The sequence below is a fragment of the Atractosteus spatula genome, chromosome 8, assembly GCF_055471065.1.
Source record: "Atractosteus spatula isolate fAtrSpa1 chromosome 8, fAtrSpa1.hap1, whole genome shotgun sequence".
In the NCBI taxonomy this organism is placed as follows: Eukaryota; Metazoa; Chordata; class Actinopteri; order Semionotiformes; family Lepisosteidae; genus Atractosteus; species Atractosteus spatula.
In genome coordinates, this window is record NC_142713.1 from 973,976 (window position 1) to 1,001,507 (window position 27,532).

A 27,532-nucleotide genomic window follows, 5' to 3' on the forward strand; every position below is an offset into this window, starting at 1 on the left:
GGATGAATGTTTGGAGCAATGTTTTAAACACAGGAATAAATACAAACAGCTAAAACTCCAGAATCAATTCCAAAAAGCATCTGCACATGAGACAGCACTGAACAGAAACAAAGTTTCAACTAAAAATAAGTTACATATTAATAGTAATAGCAAATTGTATTAATACCATTATTTAAAACTTCCGTGATCAAAGTGAATACAAAATATTTACACTGCATAGATGAAAGTCATCTCTACAATAATCTGAGGTTATTTGTGTTGAGTTCCTGCATTCTGAGAGGAGAGTGGAGGAGAGGGTTGGACAGGTCTGTCCAACTGAGCGATGGACAGAGAACACTAGTCCTTTCAGCTACAGGGGTCACTAGCTGACCGATGGACAGGCTAAAGTTCTTTCAGCTCCAGCGGTCACTCACTGGCCAGTGAACAGAGGACATGACTTCACTCAGCTACAGTGGTCATTAGAGTTGTTGTTGGCGAGAGTAATGTCTTCTTAAAATCAGGTCAGCTACAAGAGTCTCTCTCACTGCGTCTCCTGGTCTGTTTTGTGTGAATATTACTGAGGGATTCCCTGTGATCTCCTCTCCCTGTGTCTCCTGTTCTATTGTGCGTTTATTGCTGAGGGATACTCTGTGTCTCCTCTCTTTCTCAATGTGTCTCCTGTCCTGTTGTGTGTGTTTATTACTGAGGGATTCTTGGTGACCTCCTTTTTATAGGTCTGTCTCCTGTCCTGTTGTGTGTTAATTAGTTGAGGGATTCTCTGCGATCTCCTCTCTCTGTCACTGTGTCTCCTGTCCTGCTGTGTGTTTATTACTCAGGGATTCTCTGTGATCTCCTCTCTCTCTCACTGTGTCTCCTGTCCTGTTGTGTGTGTTTAGCACTGAGGGATTCTCTGTGATCTCCTCTCTCTCAGTCTAGCTGGACTGACCAAGGGGAATGACAGACTGAAAGACTGCAGTGAGCTGTGGTGGGACAGAAAAGCACATAACACAGCAGCTATGGGCTTCAGCTCTGAACTGTGTACATCTTCATTACATCGTGTCTCCTCTGTACTGTGTGCTGTCTTCGAACCCATCAGCGTGGCCAATCTAAAGGCCTTGCAATGCATCTCACACACTTCCAACACACTACGAACATACGACACTACTAATTCATGACATTACTACTCTCTCTCTCTCGCTAGTTCCTGCTCGCTCTGGACAGCAGCACAAACACAGGAAGAGGAAGAGACAGTCGGACTCTCTCTCGCTAGTTCCTGCTCGCTCTGGACAGCAGCACGCACACACAGGAAGAGGAAGAGACAGTCGGACTCTCTCTCTCGCTAGTTCCTGCTCGCTCTGGACAGCAGCACACACACACAGGAAGAGGAAGAGACAGTCGGACTCTCTCTCTCGCTAGTTCCTGCTCGCTCTGGACAGCGGCACACACGCAGGAAGAGGAAGAGACAGTCGGACTCTCTCTCTCGCTAGTTCCTGCTCGCTCTGGACAGCAGCACACACACAGGAAGAGGAAGAGACAGTCAGACTCTCTCTCTCACTAGTTCCTGCTCGCTCTGGACAGCACACACACACAGGAAGAGGAAGAGACAGTCAGACTCTCTCTCTCGCTAGTTCCTGCTCGCTCTGGACAGCAGCACACACACAGGAAGAGGAAGAGACAGTCGGACTCTCTCTCTCGCTAGTTCCTGCTCGCTCTGGACAGCAGCACACACACGCAGGAAGAGGAAGAGACAGTCGGACTCTCTCTCTCGCTAGTTCCTGCTCGCTCTGGACAGCACACACACACAGGAAGAGGAAGAGACAGTCAGACTCTCTCTCTCACTAGTTCCTGCTCGCTCTGGACAGCAGCACACACACAGGAAGAGGAAGAGACAGTCAGACTCTCTCTCTCGCTAGTTCCTGCTCGCTCTGGACAGCAGCACACACACAGGAAGAGGAAGAGACAGTCGGACTCTTTCTCTCGCTAGTTCCTGCTCGCTCTGGACAGCAGCACACACACGCAGGAAGAGGAAGAGACAGTCGGACTCTCTCTCTCGCTAGTTCCTGCTCGCTCTGGACAGCAGCACACACACACAGGAAGAGGAAGAGACAGTCAGACTCTCTCTCTCGCTAGTTCCTGCTCGCTCTGGACAGCAGCACACACACACAGGAAGAGGAAGAGACAGTCAGACTCTCTCTCTCGCTAGTTCCTGCTCGCTCTGGACAGCAGCACGCACACACAGGAAGAGGAAGAGACAGTCGGACTCTCTCTCTCACTAGTTCCTGCTCGCTCTGGACAGCACACACACACAGGAAGAGGAAGAGACAGTCGGACTCTCTCTCTCGCTAGTTCCTGCTCGCTCTGGACAGCAGCACACACACACAGGAAGAGGAAGAGACAGTCAGACTCTCTCTCTCGCTAGTTCCTGCTCGCTCTGGACAGCACACACACACAGGAAGAGGAAGAGACAGTCGGACTCTCTCTCTCACTAGTTCCTGCTCGCTCTGGACAGCAGCACGCACGCAGGAAGAGGAAGAGACAGTCAGACTCTCTCTCTCGCTAGTTCCTGCTCGCTCTGGACAGCAGCACGCACACAGGAAGAGGAAGAGACAGTCAGACTCTCTCTCTCACTAGTTCCTGCTCGCTCTGGACAGCAGCACGCACACAGGAAGAGGAAGAGACAGTCAGACTCTCTCTCTCGCTAGTTCCTGCTCGCTCTGGACAGCACACACACACAGGAAGAGGAAGAGACAGTCAGACTCTCTCTCTCGCTAGTTCCTGCTCGCTCTGGACAGCAGCACGCACACAGGAAGAGGAAGAGACAGTCAGACTCTCTCTCTCGCTAGTTCCTGCTCGCTCTGGACAGCACACACACACAGGAAGAGGAAGAGACAGTCGGACTCTCTCTCTCGCTAGTTCCTGCTCGCTCTGGACAGCACACACACACAGGAAGAGGAAGAGACAGTCGGACTCTCTCTCTCGCTAGTTCCTGCTCGCTCTGGACAGCAGCACACACACACAGGAAGAGGAAGAGACAGTTGGACTCTCTCTCTCGCTAGTTCCTGCTCGCTCTGGACAGCGGCACACACGCAGGAAGAGGAAGAGACAGTCAGACTCTCTCTCTCGCTAGTTCCTGCTCGCTCTGGACAGCACACACACACAGGAAGAGGAAGAGACAGTCGGACTCTCTCTCTCGCTAGTTCCTGCTCGCTCTGGACAGCAGCACACACACGCAGGAAGAGGAAGAGACAGTCGGACTCTCTCTCTCGCTAGTTCCTGCTCGCTCTGGACAGCGGCACACACACACAGGAAGAGGAAGAGACAGTCGGACTCTCTCTCTCGCTAGTTCCTGCTCGCTCTGGACAGCAGCACACACACACAGGAAGAGGAAGAGACAGTCGGACTCTCTCTCTCGCTAGTTCCTGCTCGCTCTGGACAGCAGCACGCACACACAGGAAGAGGAAGAGACAGTCGGACTCTCTCTCTCGCTAGTTCCTGCTCGCTCTGGACAGCAGCACGCACACGCAGGAAGTGTCGATCCGGATCCAGCGCCAGCCCTTCTTCTTGTTGGCGTCGGCGGTGAGCGCCCGCACGAACGACTGCTTGGGCTTGCACTCCGACACCCACTGGCGCTTGTCCACGCCCAGGCAGGTGCCCCCGGAGAGCCCCGCGCCGCCGGGGGCACCCGCCGCAGGCCGGCAGCGCGTCTCGTAGAAGTACTGCTTGAGCGGGCCGGTCTGGGTCTGGACCTCGGGCAGCACCGCGACGGTCCGGCCGTGGTTGTCGATGGCTGTCTTCTTGTCCGTCACCCACTCGCTGACCGACTCGCAGACCGAGCGCTCGCGGACGTGGACGGCGGAGCGCCGGGGGCGGGGGCGGGGGCGGGGTCGGGGTCGGGACAGCAGCCCCTCCTGCTCGCTGTCGCTGTCGCCCCTGCCCTGGTCCTTCCTCTCCTCCTCCTCCTCCTCCTCCCCCCTCATTCCCAGGCTCCCTGGCTCCAGGTGTCCAGCCCGCCCGCCATCTTCCTCTCCATCTCCCTCCTCCTCCTCCTCCTCCTCGGTCAGCAGCCCCGCCTCCAGCAGCAGCAGTAGAGGGGGGCGGTCGGGAGGGGAGGGAGATGGGGAGAACAGCACCCTAGGGTGAGTGTCCATAAACAGCAGATCGGCGCTTCCCAGCACCTCTCCTCCTACCTCCTCAGTCGCCACCATCTCTCCAGCCTCGCTGGTCCTCTCCCTCTGTTGGCGAAGGCCCCGGGCCTCTCGGGAGACGTAGTTCTCCCGATCGGTGATGGAGGCAGTGGAGTCGTTCATCTCCGAGGCACTGCTACCCTGGGAGCTGGAGTCCTCTGCAGTGCCGGCTCTGTGGGAGTTGTAGTCCTCTGCAGTGCCGCCACTATGGGAGTTGTAGTCCTCTGCAGTGGGGCCATTGTGGGACTTGTAGTCCTCTGCAGTGGGGCCATTGTGGGACTTGTAGTCCTCTGCAGCGACGTGCTCAGTGGACTTGTGGCTTTCCTGAGGGGCAATGGGAGCTGTACTGTAGTCCTCTAGAGTAGAGTTACCCTGAGAGTTTTTTGCGTTCTGCAGGGATGTGTAGTGTTCCTGAGCAGCAGATGCCTGGGATTTGAAGTTCTCCAGGCTGGGGTTGACCAAGGATTTGTAGTTTGCTAGTGTGCTTTCGGGCTGTTGTTTGTAGCTCTCCATGCTGCTGTTGAATTTGAATTTCTCCTGATCAGCAATGACCGTGGTTTTGTCATTTCCCAGGTTATTAATTTCATAGGATGTGTAGTTTTCTCCTCTTTCAGCAGAACTTCTACTGTGGTTTTCTGTGCTGTTTAAGCCAACTAAACTGGAGGCTGAATGACCTCTACTGCTAGTGCTGCTGGAGTTACCGATGGCCATGTGATTGCTGTTGGCAGTAGTGTTGCTGTGGAGACTGTTGCTATGCCCCTGAGGCTGTGGTACTGTAGCGGTGTGGCTCTGAAGGAGGGAGAGGGCTGAGGCGATCACCATGCCAACCAGAGGCAGCCAGTGCATCACTCCAGGAGATATCAACTGTAAAACAGAGACAGGGAGGGGTCAATACACACACACTGACTACTGGACACTCCAGTACATTAACACTGCACTGAGAGAGAGGGGTTAATACAGACACACTGACTGGACACTCCAGTACATGAACACTGCACTGAGAGAGAGAGGGGTTAATACACACACACTGACTGGCCACTCCAGTACATTAACACTGCACTGAGAGAGAGAGGGGTTAATACACACACACTGACTGGACACTCCAGTACATGAACACTGCACTGAGAGAGAGAGGGGTTAATACACACACACTGACTGGACACTCCAGTACATTAACACTGCACTGAGAGAGAGAGAGGGGTTAATACAGACACACTGACTGGACACTCCAGTACATTAACACTGCACTGAGAGAGAGAGAGGGGTTAATACAGACACACTGACTGGACACTCCAGTACATGAACACTGCACTGAGAGAGAGAGAGGGGTTAATACACACACACTGACTGGACACTCCAGTACATGAACACTGCACTGAGAGAGAGAGGGGTTCATACAGACACACTGACTGGACACTCCAGTACATGAACACTGCACTGAGAGAGAGAGGGGTTAATACAGACACACAGACTGGACACTCCAGTACATTAACACTGCACTGAGAGAGAGAGGGGTTAATACAGACACACTGACTGGACACTCCAGTACATGAACACTAACAATTAATACATGACATACATGCAGCACAACTGCAGTTAGAGCCTCTTGGCACAAGAGGGCGTGAGAGACCACAGTTCAGAATGAGACTCCCAGCGACCTGCACCACCAGCGTCTGCTGCCAGTCCCGTTTTCTCTCTGACTGCTGAACAGGGGGCTACACAGCGCAAGGTGAGCGCCAGACACAAACCCGGCGCCGTCCAGCGCCAACATGCCAGCTTTGCAGGGTGAATCCACATCAATCACACCGAACACGCTCACGGCCTGCATGCCAGACACGCAGTGTAGCACACTCCTACCAGTCACCACTGAGCCCAGAGCCGAGCCCACAGCCGAGCCCAGAGCTGAGAGCTGAGCCCAGAGCTGAGAGCTGAGCCCAGAGCTGAGCCCACAGCCGAGCCCAGAGCTGAGAGCTGAGCCCCGAGTCAGGCCCACAGCCGAGCCCAGAGCCGAGAGCTGAGCCCAGAGCCGAGAGCTGAGCCCCGAGTCAGGCCCACAGCTGAGCCCAGAGCCGAGAGCTGAGCCCCGAGTCAGGCCCACAGCTGAGCCCAGAGCCGAGAGCTGAGCCCAGAGCCGAGAGCTGAGCCCAGAGCCGAGAGCTGAGCCCCGAGTCAGGCCCACAGCTGAGCACAGAGCCGAGAGCTGAGCCCAGAGCCGAGAGCTGAGCCCCGAGTCAGGCCCACAGCTGAGCACAGAGCCGAGAGCTGAGCCCAGAGCCGAGAGCTGAGCCCAGAGCCGAGAGCTGAGCCCCGAGTCAGGCCCACAGCTGAGCCCAGAGCCGAGAGCTGAGCCCCGAGTCAGGCCCACAGCTGAGCCCAGAGCCGAGAGCTGAGCCCAGAGCCGAGAGCTGAGCCCAGAGCATTACTGAGAGACAGACTCACTGTTCCTCAGACTGTGATAGGAGATCACATACTGGGCTGCCAGTTCAGCTGAGTTCCCTCCTCCCTCTCCCAGTAGGATTGGGACCCGTTGTGATTCTGGCAGGTGTGGGAACTCTGGGATTAGATTTCTGAATTTCGGGAAGAATGTTTCTTTAATCCCAGAGTATCTGTCACAGTGCAGTAGTGCACAGTGCAGTAGGTCTCTCTCTCTCTCCTCCTGCTCACCCTGGGGGCAGCTCCAGTTTAAACCCTCATTATCATTCTCCACATTCCTCCCTCCCCCTCCCTGTTTCTCCAGCAGAGACAGCCAGCACACCTGCAGCTCAGGCCTATCGGACTGCCCAGCTCCGTGTCCCTCTCTGTCTGCCCTCCTGCCCCCCTGCCCCCATGATAGCTTCCTTCCCCCTAGCCCCTATCCATCTGCCCCAGGTCCATTCCTGTCTTCCTGTCCCCCTGCCCCAGGGCAGTTTCTGCCCACCTGCCCTAGGACAGTCCCTGCCCTGTTACTCTTGTGCTGTCTGCACAGCCTGGGGAGTTTTGGAGCGGCAGAAGACATCCTGCTTTTCCTTCTGGGAAAGGGTTCTTATTCCCAGAAGGGGACAGATCTCCGTGTCAGTCAGGAGACACAGTGAGCTCTCTCCCCCTGGAGGGACAGATCTCCGTGTCAGTCAGGAGACACAGTGAGCTCTCTCTCCCTGGAGGGACAGATCTCCGTGTCAGTCAGGAGACACAGTGAGCTCTCTCTCCTCTCTCCCCCTGGAGGGACAGATCTCCGTGTCAGTCAGGAGACACAGTGAGCTCTCTCTCCTCTCTCCCCCTGGAGGGACAGATCTCCGTGTCAGTCAGGAGACACAGTGAGCTCTCTCTCCTCTCTCCCCCTGGAGGGACAGATCTCCGTGTCAGTCAGGAGACACAGTGAGCTCTCTCTCCTCCCTCCCCCTGGAGGGACAGATCTCTGTGTCAGTCAGGAGACACAGTGAGCTCTCTCTCCTCTCTCTCCCTGGAGGGACAGATCTCCGTGTCAGTCAGGAGACACACTGAGCTCACTCTCCTCTCTCTCCCTGGAGGGACAGATCGCCGTGTCAGTCAGGAGACACAGTGAGCTCTCTCTCCTCTCTCCCCCTGGAGGGACAGATCTCCCTGTCAGTCAGGAGACACAGTGAGCTCTCTCCCCCTGGAGGGACAGATCTCCCTGTCAGTCAGGAGACACAGTGAGCTCTCTCTCCCTGGAGGGACAAATCTCTGTGTCAGTCAGGAGTCACAGTGAGCTCTCTCTCCTCTCTCCCCCTGGAGGGACAGATCTCCGTGTCAGTCAGGAGACACAGTGAGCTCTCTCCCCCTGGAGGGACAGATCTCCGTGTCAGTCAGGAGACACAGTGAGCTCTCTCTCCCTGGAGGGACAGATCTCCGTGTCAGTCAGGAGACACAGTGAGCTCTCTCTCCTCTCTCCCCCTGGAGGGACAGATCTCCGTGTCAGTCAGGAGACACAGTGAGCTCTCTCTCCTCTCTCCCCCTGGAGGGACAGATCTCCGTGTCAGTCAGGAGACACAGTGAGCTCTCTCTCCTCTCTCCCCCTGGAGGGACAGATCTCCGTGTCAGTCAGGAGACACAGTGAGCTCTCTCTCCTCCCTCCCCCTGGAGGGACAGATCTCTGTGTCAGTCAGGAGACACAGTGAGCTCTCTCTCCTCTCTCTCCCTGGAGGGACAGATCTCCGTGTCAGTCAGGAGACACACTGAGCTCACTCTCCTCTCTCTCCCTGGAGGGACAGATCGCCGTGTCAGTCAGGAGACACAGTGAGCTCTCTCTCCTCTCTCCCCCTGGAGGGACAGATCTCCCTGTCAGTCAGGAGACACAGTGAGCTCTCTCCCCCTGGAGGGACAGATCTCCCTGTCAGTCAGGAGACACAGTGAGCTCTCTCTCCCTGGAGGGACAAATCTCTGTGTCAGTCAGGAGTCACAGTGAGCTCTCTCTCCTCTCTCCCCCTGGAGGGACAGATCTCCGTGTCAGTCAGGAGACACAGTGAGCTCTCTCTCCACTCTCCCCCTGGAGGGACAGATCTCCCTGTCAGTCAGGAGACACAGTGAGCTCTCTCTCCCTGGAGGGACAAATCTCTGTGTCAGTCGGGAAAGTAAGTGAGCTCTCTCTCTCTCAATTCAATTCAAGGTGCTTTATTAGCATGACCAATGGGTACAATCAGTGTTGCCAAAGCAAATAAAAATAATAAAACTAACATGGAACAAAACATAAAATAAAAGTAAAATAAAATCTACAGACATGTTACAGACATTTACAACAAAGACATATTATAAAATATTGACATACTGTAGGCGGCTGGAGCATTATTGGGAGACAGGCTCACTGTTCCTCAGCCTGTGACAGGAGATCACATACTGGGCTGCCAGTTCAACTGAGTTCCCTCCTCCCTCTCCAGTAGGATTGGGACCCGTTGTGGTTCTGGCAGGTGTGGGAACTCTGGGACTAGATTTCTGAGTTTAGGGAAGGATGTTTCTCTAATCCCGGAGAATCTGTCACAGTGCAGTAGGAAGTGCACCTCTGTCTCTCTCTCTGGAGTCACAGCAGAGGGGCTGGTCTCTGTCAGTCAGGAAAGTAAGTGAGCTCTCTCTCTCTCTCTGGAGTCACAGCAGAGGGGCTGGTCTCTGTCAGTAGGGAAAGTAAGTGAGCTCTCTCTCTCTCTCTGGAGTCACAGCAGAGGGGCTGGTCTCTGTCAGTAGGGAAAGTAAGTGAGCTCTCTCTCTCTCTGGAGTCACAGCAGAGGGGCTGGTCTCTGTCAGTAGGGAAAGTAAGTGAGCTCTCTCTCTCTCTCTGGAGTCACAGCAGAGGGGCTGGTCTCTGTCAGTAGGGAAAGTAAGTGAGCTCTCTCTCTCTCTCTCTGGAGTCACAGCAGAGGGGCTGGTCTCTGTCAGTAGGGAAAGTAAGTTAGCTCTCTCTCTCTCTCTGGAGTCACAGCAGAGGGGCTGGTCTCTGTCAGTAGGGAAAGTAAGTGAGCTCTCTCTCTCTCTCTCTGGAGTCACAGCAGAGGGGCTGGTCTCTGTCAGTCAGGAAAGTAAGTGAGCTCTCTCTCTCTCTCTGGAGTCACAGCAGAGGGGCTGGTCTCTGTCAGTAGGGAAAGTAAGTCAGCTCTCTCTCTCTCTGGAGTCACAGCAGAGGGGCTGGTCTCTGTCAGTAGGGAAAGTAAGTTAGCTCTCTCTCTCTCTCTGGAGTCACAGCAGAGGGGCTGGTCTCTGTCAGTAGGGAAAGTAAGTGAGCTCTCTCTCTCTCTCTGGAGTCACAGCAGAGGGGCTGGTCTCTGTCAGTAGGGAAAGTAAGTTAGCTCTCTCTCTCTCTGGAGTCACAGCAGAGGGGCTGGTCTCTGTCAGTAGGGAAAGTAAGTGAGCTCTCTCTCTCTCTCTGGAGTCACAGCAGAGGGGCTGGTCTCTGTCAGTAGGGAAAGTAAGTGAGCTCTCTCTCTCTCTTGAGTCACAGCAGAGGGGCTGGTCTCTGTCAGTAGGGAAAGTAAGTGAGCTCTCTCTCTCTCTGGAGTCACAGCAGAGGGGCTGGTCTCTGTCAGTAGGGAAAGTAAGTGAGCTCTCTCTCTCTCTAACAGAGTCTCAGTCTCACTCTGACACACCCTCTCCTCTCTGCTTCCCTCCGGCTCTGCCTTGATCTTTACAGATGTGCCGAGGAAAGGCATCCCATCCCTCACCTCTGACCCCTGCCTGAGGGGGCGTTACCTCGGCAACCACGTCAACACCTAGTCACAGTCACTGCCTGTATAAGAGCCTCAGCCAGGGGTAAAGAGTGAGAAAAAACACACACACTGACTGGACACTCCAGTACATTAACACTGCACTGAGAGAGAGAGGGGTTAATACAGACACACTGACTGCACACTCCAGTACATTAACACTGCACTGAGAGAGAGAGGGGTTAATACACACACACTGACTGCACACTCCAGTACATTAACACTGCACTGAGAGAGAGAGGGGTTAATACACACACACTGACTGGACACTCCAGTACATTAACACTGCACTGAGAGAGAGAGGGGTTAATACACACACACTGACTGGACACTCCAGTACATTAACACTGCACTGAGAGAGAGAGGGGTTAATACACACACACTGACTGGACACTCCAGTACATGAACACTGCACTGAGAGAGAGAGGGGTTAATACACACACACTGACTGGACACTCCAGTACATTAACACTGCACTGAGAGAGAGGGGTTAATACACACACACACTGACTGGACACTCCAGTACATTAACACTGCACTCAGAGAGAGAGAGGGGTTAATACACACACACTGACTGGACACTCCAGGACATTAACACTGCACTGAGAGAGAGAGGGGTTAATACACACACACTGACTGGACACTCCAGCACATGAACACTGCACTGAGAGAGAGAGGGGTTAATACAGACACACTGACTGGACACTCCAGCACATGAACACTGCACTGAGAGAGAGAGGGGTTAATACACACACACTGACAGGACACTCCAGTACATTAACACTGCACTGAGAGAGAGAGGGGTTAATACAGACACACTGACTGGACACTCCAGTACATTAACACTGCACTGAGAGAGAGGGGTTAATACAGACACACTGACTGGACACTCCAGTACATTAACACTGCACTGAGAGAGAGACCATTAGAGTTTATCGTGTAGTTTATTCTCTGTGAAGTGGGAAGAATTTAGACACAATCTACTGTTTATATTTGCAAAGGGGACAGAGAGTTCACCTGCTCTATGTTTAGTAATTAAAGATTATGTTTGCATTATTGACAAAACTGTTAACAAATCCAACTGGAATTCAGACTGAAAGAGAAAACAGTTTTTCTCCAAATGGAATCACATATTCCAACCCTCTCTTCTAGAGTCTCCTTCTAGTCAGGAGAGAGAGAGACAGAGCAGTGCTCACACTGAACAGGACAGCACCGTGCTCAGGAGAGAGAGAGAGACAGGACAGGACAGCACTGTGCTCAGGAGAGGGAGAGAGACAGGGCAGTGCTCACACCGAACAGGACAGCACCGTGCTCAGGAGAGAGAGAGACAGGACAGGACAGGACAGCACTGTGCTCAGGAGAGGGAGAGAGACAGGGCAGTGCTCACACCGAACAGGACAGCACCGTGCTCAGGAGAGAGAGAGACAGGACAGTGCTCACACCAAACAGGACAGCACTGTGCTCAGGAGAGAGAGAGAGACAGGACAGGACAGCACCGTGCTCAGGAGAGAGAGAGAGACAGGACAGGACAGCACTGTGCTCAGGAGTGAGAGACAGGACAGTGCTCACACCGAACAGGACAGCACCGTGCTCAGGAGAGAGAGAGAGACAGGACAGGACAGCACTGTGCTCAGGAGAGGGAGAGACAGGGCAGTGCTCACACCGAACAGGACAGCACCGTGCTCAGGAGAGAGAGAGACAGGACAGTGCTCACACCGAACAGGACAGCACCGTGCTCAGGAGAGAGAGAGACAGGACAGGACAGGACAGCACTGTGCTCAGGAGAGGGAGAGACAGGGCAGTGCCCACACCGAACAGGACAGCACCGTGCTCAGGAGAGAGAGAGACAGGACAGGACAGGACAGCACTGTGCTCAGGAGAGGGAGAGACAGGGCAGTGCTCACACCGAACAGGACAGCACCGTGCTCAGGAGAGAGAGAGACAGGACAGTGCTCACACTGAACAGGACAGCACCGTGCTCAGGAGAGAGAGAGAGACAGGACAGGACAGCACTGTGCTCAGGAGAGGGAGAGAGACAGGGCAGTGCTCACACCGAACAGGACAGCACCGTGCTCAGGAGAGAGAGAGACAGGACAGTGCTCACACCAAACAGGACAGCACTGTGCTCAGGAGAGAGAGAGAGACAGGACAGGACAGCACCGTGCTCAGGAGAGAGAGAGACAGGACAGGACAGCACTGTGCTCAGGAGTGAGAGACAGGACAGTGCCCACACTGAACAGGACAGCACCATGCTCAGGAGAGAGAGACACAGGACAGGACAGCACTGTGCTCAGGAGAGGGAGAGAGACAGGGCAGTGCTCACACCGAACAGGACAGCACCGTGCTCAGGAGAGAGAGAGACAGGACAGGACAGGACAGCACTGTGCTCAGGAGAGGGAGAGAGACAGGACAGTGCTCACACCAAACAGGACAGCACTGTGCTCAGGAGAGAGAGAGAGACAGGACAGGACAGCACCGTGCTCAGGAGAGAGAGAGAGACAGGACAGGACAGCACTGTGCTCAGGAGTGAGAGACAGGACAGTGCCCACACTGAACAGGACAGCACCGTGCTCAGGAGAGAGAGACACAGGACAGGACAGCACTGTGCTCAGGAGAGAGAGAGAGACAGGACAGGACAGCACTGTGCTCAGGAGAGAGAGAGACAGGACAGGACAGCACTGTGCTCAGGAGAGGGAGAGACAGGGCAGTGCCCACACCGAACAGGACAGCACCATGCTCAGGAGAGAGAGAGACAGGACAGGACAGCACTGTGCTCAGGAGAGGGAGAGAGACAGGGCAGTGCTCACACTGAACAGGACAGCACCGTGCTCAGGAGAGAGAGAGAGACAGGACAGGACAGCACTGTGCTCAGGAGAGGGAGAGACAGGGCAGTGCCCACACCGAACAGGACAGCACCATGCTCAGGAGAGAGAGAGACAGGACAGGACAGCACTGTGCTCAGGAGAGAGAGAGACAGGGCAGTGCTCACACCGAACAGGACAGCACCATGCTCAGGAGAGAGAGACACAGGACAGTGCTCACACCAAACAGGACAGCACTGTGCTCAGGAGAGAGAGAGAGACAGGACAGGACAGCACTGTGCTCAGGAGAGAGAGAGAGAGACAGGACAGGACAGCACTGTGCTCAGGAGAGGGAGAGACAGGGCAGTGCCCACACCGAACAGGACAGCACTGTGCTCAGGAGAGGGAGAGACAGGACAGTGCCCACACCGAACAGGACAGCACTGTGCTCAGGAGAGAGAGAGAGACAGGACAGGACAGCACCATGCTCAGGAGAGAGAGAGACAGGACAGGACAGCACTGTGCTCAGGAGAGGGAGAGACAGGGCAGTGCTCACACCGAACAGGACAGCACTGTGCTCAGGAGAGGGAGAGACAGGGCAGTGCTCACACCGAACAGGACAGCACTGTGCTCAGGAGAGGGAGAGAGACAGGGCAGTGCTCACACTGAACAGGACAGCACCGTGCTCAGGAGAGAGAGAGAGACAGGACAGGACAGCACTGTGCTCAGGAGAGGGAGAGACAGGGCAGTGCCCACACCGAACAGGACAGCACCATGCTCAGGAGAGAGAGAGACAGGACAGGACAGCACTGTGCTCAGGAGAGAGAGAGACAGGGCAGTGCTCACACCGAACAGGACAGCACCGTGCTCAGGAGAGAGAGAGACAGGACAGTGCTCACACCAAACAGGACAGCACTGTGCTCAGGAGAGAGAGAGAGACAGGACAGGACAGCACCATGCTCAGGAGAGAGAGAGACAGGACAGGACAGCACTGTGCTCAGGAGAGGGAGAGACAGGGCAGTGCTCACACCGAACAGGACAGCACCGTGCTCAGGAGAGAGAGAGAGACAGGACAGGACAGCACTGTGCTCAGGAGAGGGAGAGACAGGGCAGTGCTCACACCGAACAGGACAGCACTGTGCTCAGGAGAGGGAGAGACAGGGCAGTGCTCACACCGAACAGGACAGCACTGTGCTCAGGAGAGAGAGAGACAGGACAGTGCTCACACCAAACAGGACAGCACCGTGCTCAGGAGAGAGAGAGAGACAGGACAGGACAGCACTGTGCTCAGGAGAGGGAGAGACAGGGCAGTGCCCACACCGAACAGGACAGCACCGTGCTCAGGAGAGAGAGAGACAGGACAGGACAGGACAGCACTGTGCTCAGGAGAGGGAGAGAGACAGGGCAGTGCTCACACCGAACAGGACAGCACCGTGCTCAGGAGAGAGAGAGAGACAGGACAGGACAGCACCGTGCTCAGGAGAGAGAGAGAGACAGGACAGGACAGCACTGTGCTCAGGAGAGGGAGAGACAGGGCAGTGCCCACACTGAACAGGACAGCACCGTGCTCAGGAGAGAGAGAGACAGGACAGGACAGCACTGTGCTCAGGAGAGGGAGAGACAGGGCAGTGCTCACACCGAACAGGACAGCACCGTGCTCAGGAGAGAGAGACAGGACAGGACAGGACTGTGCTCAGGAGAGGGAGAGACAGGGCAGTGCTCACACCGAACAGGACAGCACCGTGCTCAGGAGAGAGAGAGACAGGACAGGACAGCACCGTGCTCAGGAGAGAGAGAGAGACAGGACAGGACAGCACTGTGCTCAGGAGAGGGAGAGACAGGGCAGTGCCCACACCGAACAGGACAGCACCATGCTCAGGAGAGAGAGAGACAGGACAGGACAGCACTGTGCTCAGGAGAGGGAGAGAGACAGGGCAGTGCTCACACTGAACAGGACAGCACCGTGCTCAGGAGAGAGAGAGAGACAGGACAGGACAGCACTGTGCTCAGGAGAGGGAGAGACAGGGCAGTGCCCACACCGAACAGGACAGCACCATGCTCAGGAGAGAGAGAGACAGGACAGGACAGCACTGTGCTCAGGAGAGAGAGAGACAGGGCAGTGCTCACACCGAACAGGACAGCACCATGCTCAGGAGAGAGAGACACAGGACAGTGCTCACACCAAACAGGACAGCACTGTGCTCAGGAGAGAGAGAGAGACAGGACAGGACAGCACTGTGCTCAGGAGAGAGAGAGAGAGACAGGACAGGACAGCACTGTGCTCAGGAGAGGGAGAGACAGGGCAGTGCCCACACCGAACAGGACAGCACTGTGCTCAGGAGAGGGAGAGACAGGACAGTGCCCACACCGAACAGGACAGCACCATGCTCAGGAGAGAGAGAGACAGGACAGGACAGCACTGTGCTCAGGAGAGGGAGAGACAGGGCAGTGCTCACACCGAACAGGACAGCACTGTGCTCAGGAGAGGGAGAGACAGGGCAGTGCTCACACCAAACAGGACAGCACCATGCTCAGGAGAGAGAGACACAGGACAGTGCTCACACCAAACAGGACAGCACTGTGCTCAGGAGAGAGAGAGAGACAGGACAGGACAGCACCGTGCTCAGGAGAGAGAGAGAGACAGGACAGGACAGCACTGTGCTCAGGAGTGAGAGACAGGACAGTGCTCACACCAAACAGGACAGCACTGTGCTCAGGAGAGAGAGAGAGACAGGACAGGACAGGACAGCACTGTGCTCAGGAGAGGGAGAGACAGGACAGTGCCCACACCGAACAGGACAGCACCGTGCTCAGGAGAGAGAGAGACAGGACAGGACAGCACTGTGCTCAGGAGAGGGAGAGACAGGGCAGTGCTCACACCGAACAGGACAGCACCGTGCTCAGGAGAGAGAGAGAGACAGGACAGGACAGCACTGTGCTCAGGAGAGGGAGAGACAGGGCAGTGCCCACACCGAACAGGACAGCACCATGCTCAGGAGAGAGAGAGACAGGACAGGACAGGACAGCACTGTGCTCAGGAGAGGGAGAGACAGGGCAGTGCCCACACCGAACAGGACAGCACTGTGCTCAGGAGAGGGAGAGACAGGACAGTGCCCACACCGAACAGGACAGCACCATGCTCAGGAGAGAGAGAGACAGGACAGGACAGCACTGTGCTCAGGAGAGGGAGAGACAGGGCAGTGCTCACACCGAACAGGACAGCACTGTGCTCAGGAGAGGGAGAGACAGGGCAGTGCTCACACCAAACAGGACAGCACCATGCTCAGGAGAGAGAGACACAGGACAGTGCTCACACCAAACAGGACAGCACTGTGCTCAGGAGAGAGAGAGAGACAGGACAGGACAGCACCGTGCTCAGGAGAGAGAGAGAGACAGGACAGGACAGCACTGTGCTCAGGAGTGAGAGACAGGACAGTGCTCACACCAAACAGGACAGCACTGTGCTCAGGAGAGAGAGAGAGACAGGACAGGACAGGACAGCACTGTGCTCAGGAGAGGGAGAGACAGGACAGTGCCCACACCGAACAGGACAGCACCGTGCTCAGGAGAGAGAGAGACAGGACAGGACAGCACTGTGCTCAGGAGAGGGAGAGACAGGGCAGTGCTCACACCGAACAGGACAGCACCGTGCTCAGGAGAGAGAGAGAGACAGGACAGGACAGCACTGTGCTCAGGAGAGGGAGAGACAGGGCAGTGCCCACACCGAACAGGACAGCACTGTGCTCAGGAGAGGGAGAGACAGGGCAGTGCTCACACCGAACAGGACAGCACCGTGCTCAGGAGAGAGAGAGACAGGACAGGACAGCACTGTGCTCAGGAGAGAGAGAGAGACAGGACAGGACAGGACAGCACTGTGCTCAGGAGAGGGAGAGACAGGGCAGTGCCCACACCGAACAGGACAGCACTGTGCTCAGGAGAGGGAGAGACAGGGCAGTGCTCACACCGAACAGGACAGCACCGTGCTCAGGAGAGAGAGAGACAGGACAGGACAGCACTGTGCTCAGGAGAGGGAGAGACAGGGCAGTGCCCACACCGAACAGGACAGCACCGTGCTCAGGAGAGAGAGAGAGACAGGACAGGACAGCACTGTGCTCAGGAGAGAGAGAGACAGGGCAGTGCTCACACCGAACAGGACAGCACCGTGCTCAGGAGAGAGAGAGACAGGACAGGACAGCACTGTGCTCAGGAGAGGGAGAGACAGGGCAGTGCTCACACCGAACAGGACAGCACCGTGCTCAGGAGAGAGAGACACAGGACAGGACAGCACTGTGCTCAGGAGAGGGAGAGACAGGGCAGTGCCCACACCGAACAGGACAGCACCGTGCTCAGGAGAGAGAGAGAGACAGGACAGGACAGCACTGTGCTCAGGAGAGAGAGAGACAGGGCAGTGCTCACACCGAACAGGACAGCACCATGCTCAGGAGAGAGAGAGAGACAGGACAGGACAGCACTGTGCTCAGGAGAGGGAGAGACAGGGCAGTGCCCACACCGAACAGGACAGCACCGTGCTCAGGAGAGAGAGAGAGACAGGACAGGACAGCACTGTGCTCAGGAGAGGGAGAGACAGGGCAGTGCCCACACCGAACAGGACAGCACCGTGCTCAGGAGAGAGAGAGAGACAGGACAGGACAGCACTGTGCTCAGGAGAGAGAGAGACAGGGCAGTGCTCACACCGAACAGGACAGCACCATGCTCAGGAGAGAGAGAGACAGGGCAGTGCTCACACCGAACAGGACAGCACCGTGCTCAGGAGAGAGAGAGAGACAGGACAGGACAGCACTGTGCTCAGGAGAGGGAGAGACAGGGCAGTGCTCACACCGAACAGGACAGCACCGTGCTCAGGAGAGAGAGAGACAGGACAGGACAGCACCGTGCTCAGGAGAGAGAGAGACAGGACAGGACAGCACTGTGCTCAGGAGAGGGAGAGACAGGGCAGTGCCCACACCGAACAGGACAGCACCATGCTCAGGAGAGAGAGAGACAGGACAGGACAGCACCGTGCTCAGGAGAGAGAGAGAGACAGGACAGGACAGGACAGCACTGTGCTCAGGAGAGGGAGAGACAGGGCAGTGCCCACACCGAACAGGACAGCACTGTGCTCAGGAGAGGGAGAGACAGGGCAGTGCTCACACCAAACAGGACAGCACTGTGCTCAGGAGAGAGAGAGACAGGACAGGACAGCACTGTGCTCAGGAGAGGGAGAGACAGGGCAGTGCCCACACCGAACAGGACAGCACTGTCTCTGACCGTACTTGCCAGTCTGGCTCCTTACTTTCACAGTACAAGTGAGGTGCTGACGTCTGCTCAGCAGGAAAAGGCAGAACTGGCGAGTGGAGGAGCTGTGAGCTGTAGCTCCCCTGGGCGTGTACGAGAATCTGCCCGACGAAGCCAGGTGGTTGTCTTTTGTATCGGGAGCCCGAGCCAAGCTGGCCCCGAGCTGCAACGGGAGCTGCCTGAGCTCCGCACGGAAGTCAGGTGCAGACAGGAGACCCGGGGCAGGGCGGTCTGAGCCTTTAATCCCTCCTCTGCATCATCTCCACCGGCGGCCCTCTGGGAATGTGACTGACCGCACTTGCAATCAGGCAGCGGTCGGGCTGGCTGACAGCAGAGGTGGAGACCTGAAGTCCATCAGACTGCTCTGCCATCACAAGCTGACTGACCACAGGAAAACCTGGAGTGGATCAGAGTGCTATGCACTAGGAGTCTGACTGAAAGCACTCACAGATGAGGAGAGGATCAGACTGCTTTTCAATGGGAATGTGACTGACAGCACTGTCACACCTGGAGGGGACTGGACTGCTATGCACTAGGAGTCTGACTGATAACACATGATGCACAGTGCAGGTTTTCACTCTGTACAGCAAATTTTGGACTTTCTTCCAATCTGCATTTTCATTTTCAGAGGCGAAAGTCCTACAATACTCACTACATACCCACTGTACCCCTCTGGGGCTCCCCAACCCCTTGAACACTTACTCACTACATACCCACTGTACCCCTCTGGGGCTCCCCAACCCCTTGAACACTTACTCACTACATACCCACTGTACCCCTCTGGGGCTCCCCAACCCCTTGAACACTTACTCACTACATACCCACTGTACCCCTCTGGGGCTCCCCAACCCCTTGAACACTTACTCACTACATACCCACTGTACCCCTCTGGGGCTCCCCAACCCCTTGAACACTTACTCACTACATACCCACTGTACCCCTCTGGGGCTCCCCAACCCCTTGAACACTTACTCACTACATACCCACTGTACCCCTCTGGGGCTCCCCAACCCCTTGAACACTTACTCACTACATACCCACTGTACCCCTCTGGGGCTCCCCAACCCCTTGAACACTTACTCACTACATACCCACTGTACCCCTCTGGGGCTCCCCAACCCCTTGAACACTTACTCACTACATACCCACTGTACCCCTCTGGGGCTCCCCAACCCCTTGAACACTTACTCACTACATACCCACTGTACCCCTCTGGGGCTCCCCAACCCCTTGAACACTTACTCACTACATACCCACTGTACCCCTCTGGGGCTCCCCAACCCCTTGAACACTTACTCACTACATACCCACTGTACCCCTCTGGGGCTCCCCAACCCCTTGAACACTTACTCACTACATACCCACTGTACCCCTCTGGGGCTCCCCAACCCCTTGAACACTTACTCACTACATACCCACTGTACCCCTCTGGGGCTCCCCAACCCCTTGAACACTTACTCACTACATACCCACTGTACCCCTCTGGGGCTCCCCAACCCCTTGAACACTTACTCACTACATACCCACTGTACCCCTCTGGGGCTCCCCAACCCCTTGAACACTTACTCACTACATACCCACTGTACCCCTCTGGGGCTCCCCAACCCCTTGTTCTGCAGCAGTGGGGAAGTGTCCTGTCACCGACACCTAGAGCCTGCAGGAAGTCTCGTCTGAAACTCTATGCCTGGACGGTCCAGCTGGACTGGGACGATTGCGTTTATTGAGCGTTTAACGACGTGTGTGCGTGTGTGTGTGTATGTGCGCGCCAGCGAATGTGAGTGTGTCAATGTGTGTGTGCGCATGCAAATATGAGTCTGCGAGTGTGTGCCAGTCTGTCTAGTATGTGCCAGTGTGTGTGTGTGAGTGTGCGAGTGTATTTACCTGCTGCTCTCAGAAACAGCACGGATATTGAGAAATTGTTCCTGCCAAGATAGCAGCTCCCGGGCAAACACGATGACATCACCCGCTCGAGACGCCCGGGGCCGTCGCCAGCCGTCGCCCTGCGTGGAGTCCGTCTCCCCGTTTCCGCGTGCCCGCGTGCGCGCGTGTGTGCGTGTTGTGCCGGCGCAGAGCCACGCACAAAGGACTCCTCCCAGACAGCTGGCTCAGCTCCGCCTCAACATCTGGGCCGCAGCTGGAGCTGCACAGCTGTGCCCGCCCCCGCCACATCTGGACGCGTTGCCGCAGCAGCTGTCAAGGGAGCAACACTGGTGCCCTTCCCCTGCGGACGGAGCACCTGGGAACCGCAGGGAAACGCTGGGAAACGCTCGGCACGCTGGGAAACGCTGGGAAACGCTCGGCACGCTGGGAAACGCTCGGCACGCTGGCGGTTCAGTGACCCAAGGACCTCGCCCCAGGTGCCCTCCCAGAATCCTCAGCAGCAGAACGGGACCCCTGCTGCCCTTTACTTTGCCCTCTCCTCCTGCGCCAGCTGGCACCAGAACCACATGCAGTTAATACAGGGGTTAATACAGACTCACTGACTGGACACTCCAGTACATGAACACTGCACTGAGAGAGAGAGGGGTTAATACACACACACTGACTGGACACTCCAGTACATGAACACTGCACTGAGAGAGAGAGGGGTTAATACACACACACTGACTGGACACTCCAGTACATTAACACTGCACTGAGAGAGAGAGGGGTTCATACAGACACACTGACTGGACACTCCAGTACATGAACACTGCACTGAGAGAGAGAGGGGTTAATACACACACACTGACTGGACACTCCAGTACATTAACACTGCACTGAGAGAGAGAGGGGTTAATACACACACACTGACTGGACACTCCAGTACATGAACACTGCACTGAGAGAGAGGGGTTAATACAGACACTGACTGGACACTCCAGTACATTAATACTGCACTGAGAGAGAGAGGGGTTAATACAGACTCACTGACTGGACACTCCAGTACATTAACACTGCACTGAGAGAGAGAGGGGTTAATACAGACTCACTGACTGGACACTCCAGTACATTAACACTGCACTGAGAGAGAGAGAGGGGTTAATACAGACACACTGACTGGACACTCCAGTACATTAACACTGCACTGAGAGAGAGAGGGGTTAATACACACACACTGACTGGACACTCCAGTACATTAACACTGCACTGAGAGAGAGAGGGGTTAATACAGTACATTTGTCCTCAGTGCTGTTCCAGAGGGCTGGAGGAGGTGCAGTTTCATGTTTTACAAGGTGTGTACTGATGAGAGACAGACAGGCATTAAAACCTGGGAAAGGAGGAGAATACCAGAGATGCTGGAAATTTCTGAGCTGCTCTGATGCTTCTCCTCTGAAATTAGTTCCCCACAGGTTTCCCTGCTCCAGTACAAAGCGATATAGGACAACGAGAACGTTTTCTGACAAATATAGAACAGCTATCGTAGCCTTCCCTCCTTCCACTTAACACACAGAAGATATAGTCCAGGGGCATCAGGCAGAGATCCTACCTGGAGGATTAGATCAGAGCTCTCCCTCCTGTGAGCTGGCAGTGATGTCACACAGAGACCCTGCTCCTCCAATCACAGCTCTCCCTCCTGTGAGCTGGCAGTGATGTCACATAGAGACCCTGCTCCTCCAGTCAGAGCTCTCCCTCCTGTGAGCTGGCAGTGATGTCACTGAGAGACCCTGCTCCTCCAATCATAGCTCTCCCTCCTGTGAGCTGGCAGTGATGTCACTGAGAGACCCTGCTCCTCCAATTACAGCTCTCCCTCCTGTGAGCTGGCAGTGATGTCACTGAGAGAACCTGCTCCTCCAATCACAGCTCTCCCTCCTGTGAGCTGGCAGTGATGTCACATAGAGACCCTGCTCCTCCAATCACAGCTCTCCCTCCTGTGAGCTGGCAGTGATGTCACATAGAGACCCTGGTCCTCCAATCACAGCTCTCCCTCCTGTGAGCTGGCAGCGATGTCACTGAGAGACCCTGCTCCTCCAGTCAGAGCTCTCCCTCCTGTGAGCTGGCAGTGATGTCACTGAGAGACCCTGCTCCTCCAGTCAGAGTTCACCCTCTGGTCTGGCAGTTATGTAGCTGTGACCCGGAAGTGACACACAAATGACCTGCCTGTGACCCGGAAGTGGCCTGGCTGTGAAACTGCAGCGAACCGGAAGTGACCCAGCAGGTGGCCTGGAGGCGAGTCCGCTGTGAGACGGAAAGCCACCTGGCTGTGACCCGGAAGTGACCCGGCTGTAACCCGGAAGCCGTCCGGTCGTGAGGTCGAATTGAGGGAGCTGACGAAGCTGTGCATCAGAGGGCTGGGGCAGCAGCGGGGGCAGGTGGAATCCACACACCCAAGATTTGAGGACCCCCTGTCTGCTGAACCTGGGGGCCGTGAGGAGGCTGCCCCGGGGGGAGAGAATATCTGTGTGGGTGAGAGACACGCCGGGCTGAGACAGACGAGATGATGGAAGATGGGGGAGGTCAGAGGGTCCCCCTCCTGCTCGGCTGCGTTCCAGCTCTCGGGTCAGCGTCCCGGGCTGTGAAACCGACACCCCCGTGTCACTGAGAACCCCGCAGGGAGTCTGGCCGCCGACACGCCTCTCTGTGCCGATCGCAGGGGCTCTGTTTTCTTTTCGTGGAAAAAAGCCCAGCAGCTTTCACCTTCTCCGCTTACAAGAAATGAGCCGCATTTTTCCTCTGCAATTTGGGGACCATTCACAACGAGACCCTGGACGAACTTCCTGCCGTATTCCAGGAGACGACCTCACTTCATCTTAACTCAATAAACTGCTCAGAGAGGCCTGGAGGAGCTGGAACGCACTCCACAGCTACATCAAACCCACCAAGAAATACTGCTGCTACAACACTGGCACACTGTCAAACCCTGTTGCCAAACCCCACTACAGCAGAGCTGCGCTAAACCGATCAACTCCTTATTGCAGCACACTGACTTGTACAATAACATGAGCAGCTCCTACTGTAACAGACTGTTCTACTGTACTGGGACTGTAGCTCCTACTGTAACAGACTGTCCTACTGGACTGGGACTGGAGCTCCTACTGTAACAGACTGTCCTACTGGACTGGGACTGTAGCTCCTATTGTAGCAGACTGTTCTACTGTACTGGGACTGTAGCTCCTATTGTAACAGGACTGTTCTACTGTACTGGGACTGTAGCTCCTACTGCAACAGACTGTTCTCCTGTACTGGGACTGTAGCTCCTATTGTAACAGACTGTTCTACTGTACTGGGACTGTAGCTCCTATTGTAGCAGACTGTTCTACTGTACTGGGACTGTAGCTCCTATTGTAACAGACTGTTCTACTGGACTGGGACTGTAGCTCCTATTGTAACAGACTGTTCTACTGGACTGGGACTGTAGCTCCTATTGTAACAGACTGTTTTACTGTACTGGGACTGTAGCTCCTATTGTCACAGACTGTTCTACTGCACTGGGACTGGAGCTCCTATTGTAACAGACTGTTCTACTGGACTGGGACTGTAGCTCCTATTGTAACAGGACTGTTCTACTGTACTAGGACTGTAGGTCCTATTGTAACAGACTATTGTAACCTGCTGTGCAGGTGTGTGTGTAGGTGTAGGTCTTTGTGTGTGCACAAACATGTGTGTGTGCATGTGTATAGCTGTGCAGGTGTGTCCGTGTGTGTGTGCATGTGTAGGTATGTGCATGTGTGTAGGTGTGTGTGTAGATGTGTGCAGGTGTGTGTGTGTGTATAGCTGTGCAGGTGTGTGTGTGCGCAGGAGTCCAGCCCTGGAGCACGCAGGTGAGAAGGCACAGAGGCGCAGTCTCCCAGCAGGGGGGTAACGCATTCACCTCCCCAGCGCCCGCCCGGCCCCCCGGCCCCCCGGCCCCGCAGGGAGTCGGGTTTCTCCCTGGGCCTTTGTCTGCGCCGCGGCCCCAGCGCGCCGGCTGAGGAGCGTCACTCCCTCTGCGCGCTGTGACACCGAGGCCAGTAATCCGACATTGATCCCATAATTACTCTGGCAGGCCCCGGGCGGGAGCCGCGCGTCTCCGCAGGAGCAGAGCGCAGGGCGCGGCAAATTCCACCGAGCTGGAGGCCGCGGAGAGGAGCCGGGCTCTTGCTGTCCCTGATCCGCACAGCGGAAATCCTCACCCCAGCGCTCCCCACCACGAGCGGACACCACCCCCTGCTCTACAGCACTGGGCCTGGTGTAACAGGACTGGACACGAACCGCCGGACCGGCTGTCCTCCTGGTGTAACAGCACTGGACCTGAACCACTGGACCGGCTGTCCTCCTGGTCCAACAGGACTGGACCTGAACCACCGGACCAGCTGTCCTCCTGGTGTAACAGCACTGGACCTGAACCACTGGACCGGCTGTCCTCCTGGTCCAACAGGACTGGACCTGAACCACCGGACCAGGTGTCCTCCTGGTGTAACAGCACTGGACCTGAACCACCAGACCAGCTGTCCTCCTGGTCCAACAGGACTGGACCTGAACCACCGGACCAGGTGTCCTCCTGGTGTAACAGCACTGGACCTGAACCACCAGACCAGCTGTCCTCCTGGTGTAACAGCACTGGACACGAACCACCGGACCAGCTGTCCTACTGGTGTAACAGGACTGGACACAAACCACCGGACCAGCTGTCCTCCTGGTCCAACAGGACTGGACCTGAACCACCGGACCAGCTGTCCTCCCGGTTTAACAGGACTGGACCTGAACCACCAGACCAGCTGTACTCCTGGTGTAACAGGACTGGACCTGGACCACCGGACCAGCTGTCCTCCTGGTCCAACAGGACTGGACCTGAACCACCGGACCAGCTGTCCTCCTGATGTAACAGGACTGGACCTGAACCACCGGACCAGCTGTCCTCCCGGTGTAACAGCACTGGACCTGAACCACTAGACCAGCTGTCCTCCCGGTGTAACAGGACTGGACCTGAACCACCGGACCAGCTGTCCTCCTGGTGTAACAGGACTGGACCTGGACCACCGGACCAGCTGTCCTCCTGGTCCAACAGGACTGGACCTGAACCACCAGACCAGCTGTCCTTCAGGTCCAGCAGGACTGGACCTGAACCACCGGACCAGCTGTCCTCCTGGTGTAACAGGACTGGACCTGAACCACCTGACCCGTGCTGACACATGCAGTTGCGTGAACAGTTTATGAACATTAACATAACAGGTACAATAGCTGAAATATTTCTGATATGTTAAAGGACAGAAGTTCCCAGTGGGAAGGGGGTGTGTCTGGAATGTGTAACAGCACGGCAACACGAGATGAGCCGATAGCAGGCTGTTCTCAGAGCCCAGCCTCACTGCGTCAGCTCTTGAGGATCTGGTGTCTCTCCTACACATGAAGCTGGAGATACAGACACACTGACAGGGCACCAGGTGTTGAAGATACAGACATACTGACAGGGCACCAAGTGTTGAAGATACAGACATACTGACAGGGCACCAGGTGTTGAAGATACAGACATACTGACAGGGCACCAGCTGTTGAAGATACAGACATACTGACAGGGCACCAGCTGTTGAAGATACAGACACACTGACAGGGCACCAGGTCTTGAAGATACAGACAGACTAACAGGGCACCAAGTCTTGAAGATACAGACACACTGACAGGGCATCAGGTCTTGGAGATACAGACACACCGACAGGGCATCAGGTGTTGAAGATACAGACACACTGACAGGGCATCAGGTCTTGGAGATACAGACATACTGACAGGGCATCAGGTCTTGAAGATACAGACACACCGACAGGGCACCAGGTCTTGGAGATACAGACACACTGACAGGGCACCAGGTGTTGAAGATACAGACACACTGACAGGGCATCAGGTCTTGAAGATACAGACACACCGACAGGGCACCAGGTGTTGAAGATACAGACACACTGACAGGGCATCAGGTCTTGAAGATACAGACACACCGACAGGGCACCAGGTGTTGAAGATACAGACATACTGACAGGGCATCAGGTCTTGAAAATACAGACACACTGACAGGGCACCAGGTCTTGAAGATACAGACACACTGACAGGGCACCAGGTCTTGAAGATACAGACACACTGACAGGGCATCAGGTCTTGAAGATACAAACACACCCACAGGGCATCAGGTCTTGAAGATACAGACCCCCAGTCCAGCTCTGACACCCCAGCTCCTTCATCATCATCATCATCTTTATCACCCTACTGACAAGACCCCCAGTCTCGGGTGTACGTAAAGCAGCGAGTCAGTAAAGCCCACCCACCTACCGGTTCGGCGTGACTCGGACGGCACGGATCCCCGGCGCAGACCGCATCGATTCGGCCGCCGTGAAGTGGGTCAGAGCGCTGGTTCTGGTCCGGACGGGTCCTCGGGGAGACGGAAAGTTGAACCCCTCTTCCCCCCCCCCAAAAAAAAACTGTAAATAAAAACGATTTGAGGGGGAAATTCGGGAGGACCGTCGGTCACATCGTCCCGGAGGAGTCTGAGGCGGCGGCCGGTCTGAGCTCAGCCGAGCAGAGCGAACGACACAGGAACAATATCCACACGCCACGGACCGAGTGGAAAAGACACGGGTGGGCGGCGGGGGGGGCAGCGTCCACTTTCCACCCGCTGCGAAAGTCCGATGGAAAAAAAAACCTCCAGCAACTCCAACAACAAAAACCACGAACCAAAACAAGTTTTACAACGAACGAGGAAAGAAAAAGACCAAAAACAACCCAAACAAAACCAACCAGACCCGCACGCAAAAAACAAAAAGGCTAGAATCCCGACAGGCAAGCGGGGACGCGGGCAGAACTCCAGCAGAACTCCGGCTCGGAACCGGGACCGGGGCCGGGCTCGCTTCGTGCGCCTCTGGGCTCGGCACGAGCCAGTCCGGCAGGTAAGAGGAAACGTCACCGGACGCGTCTTCGGGAGGGCGGGGCCGAGGGGTGTGAGTGCGGAGCAGGAGGAGGAGAGAGAGAGAGAGAGGAGCACAGGAGACACAGGCTGGGAGAGGAGCAGGGGGCCGAGGGGTGTGAGTGCAGAGCAGGAGGAGGAGAGAGAGAGAGGAGCACAGGAGACACAGGCTGGGAGAGGAGCAGGGGGCCGAGGGGTGTGAGTGCGGAGCAGGAGGAGGAGAGAGAGAGAGAGGAGCACAGG

General features: G+C 55.8%; 1 protein-coding gene across 1 annotated transcript; it reads right to left on the reverse strand.

Moving 5' to 3' along the window:
- On the reverse strand, positions 1-27,267 carry ntf4 (neurotrophin 4). The gene is made up of 2 exons (XM_088923097.1): positions 26,659-27,267; positions 1-5,027 (listed from the first exon to the last, which is right to left on the reverse strand). The coding sequence occupies exon 2, from the start codon at positions 5,007-5,009 to the stop codon at positions 3,465-3,467; it is 1,545 nt and encodes a 514-aa protein (XP_088779223.1). The 5' UTR covers positions 5,010-5,027; positions 26,659-27,267; the 3' UTR covers positions 1-3,464.
- Between the last annotated feature and the right edge of the window lie 265 nt (positions 27,268-27,532).

Excerpts from the sequence above, each read along its gene's own strand:
- ntf4 (XM_088923097.1), bottom strand. The coding sequence starts at position 5,009 with ATGCACTGGCTGCCTCTGGTTGGCATGGTGATCGCCTCAGCCCTCTCC.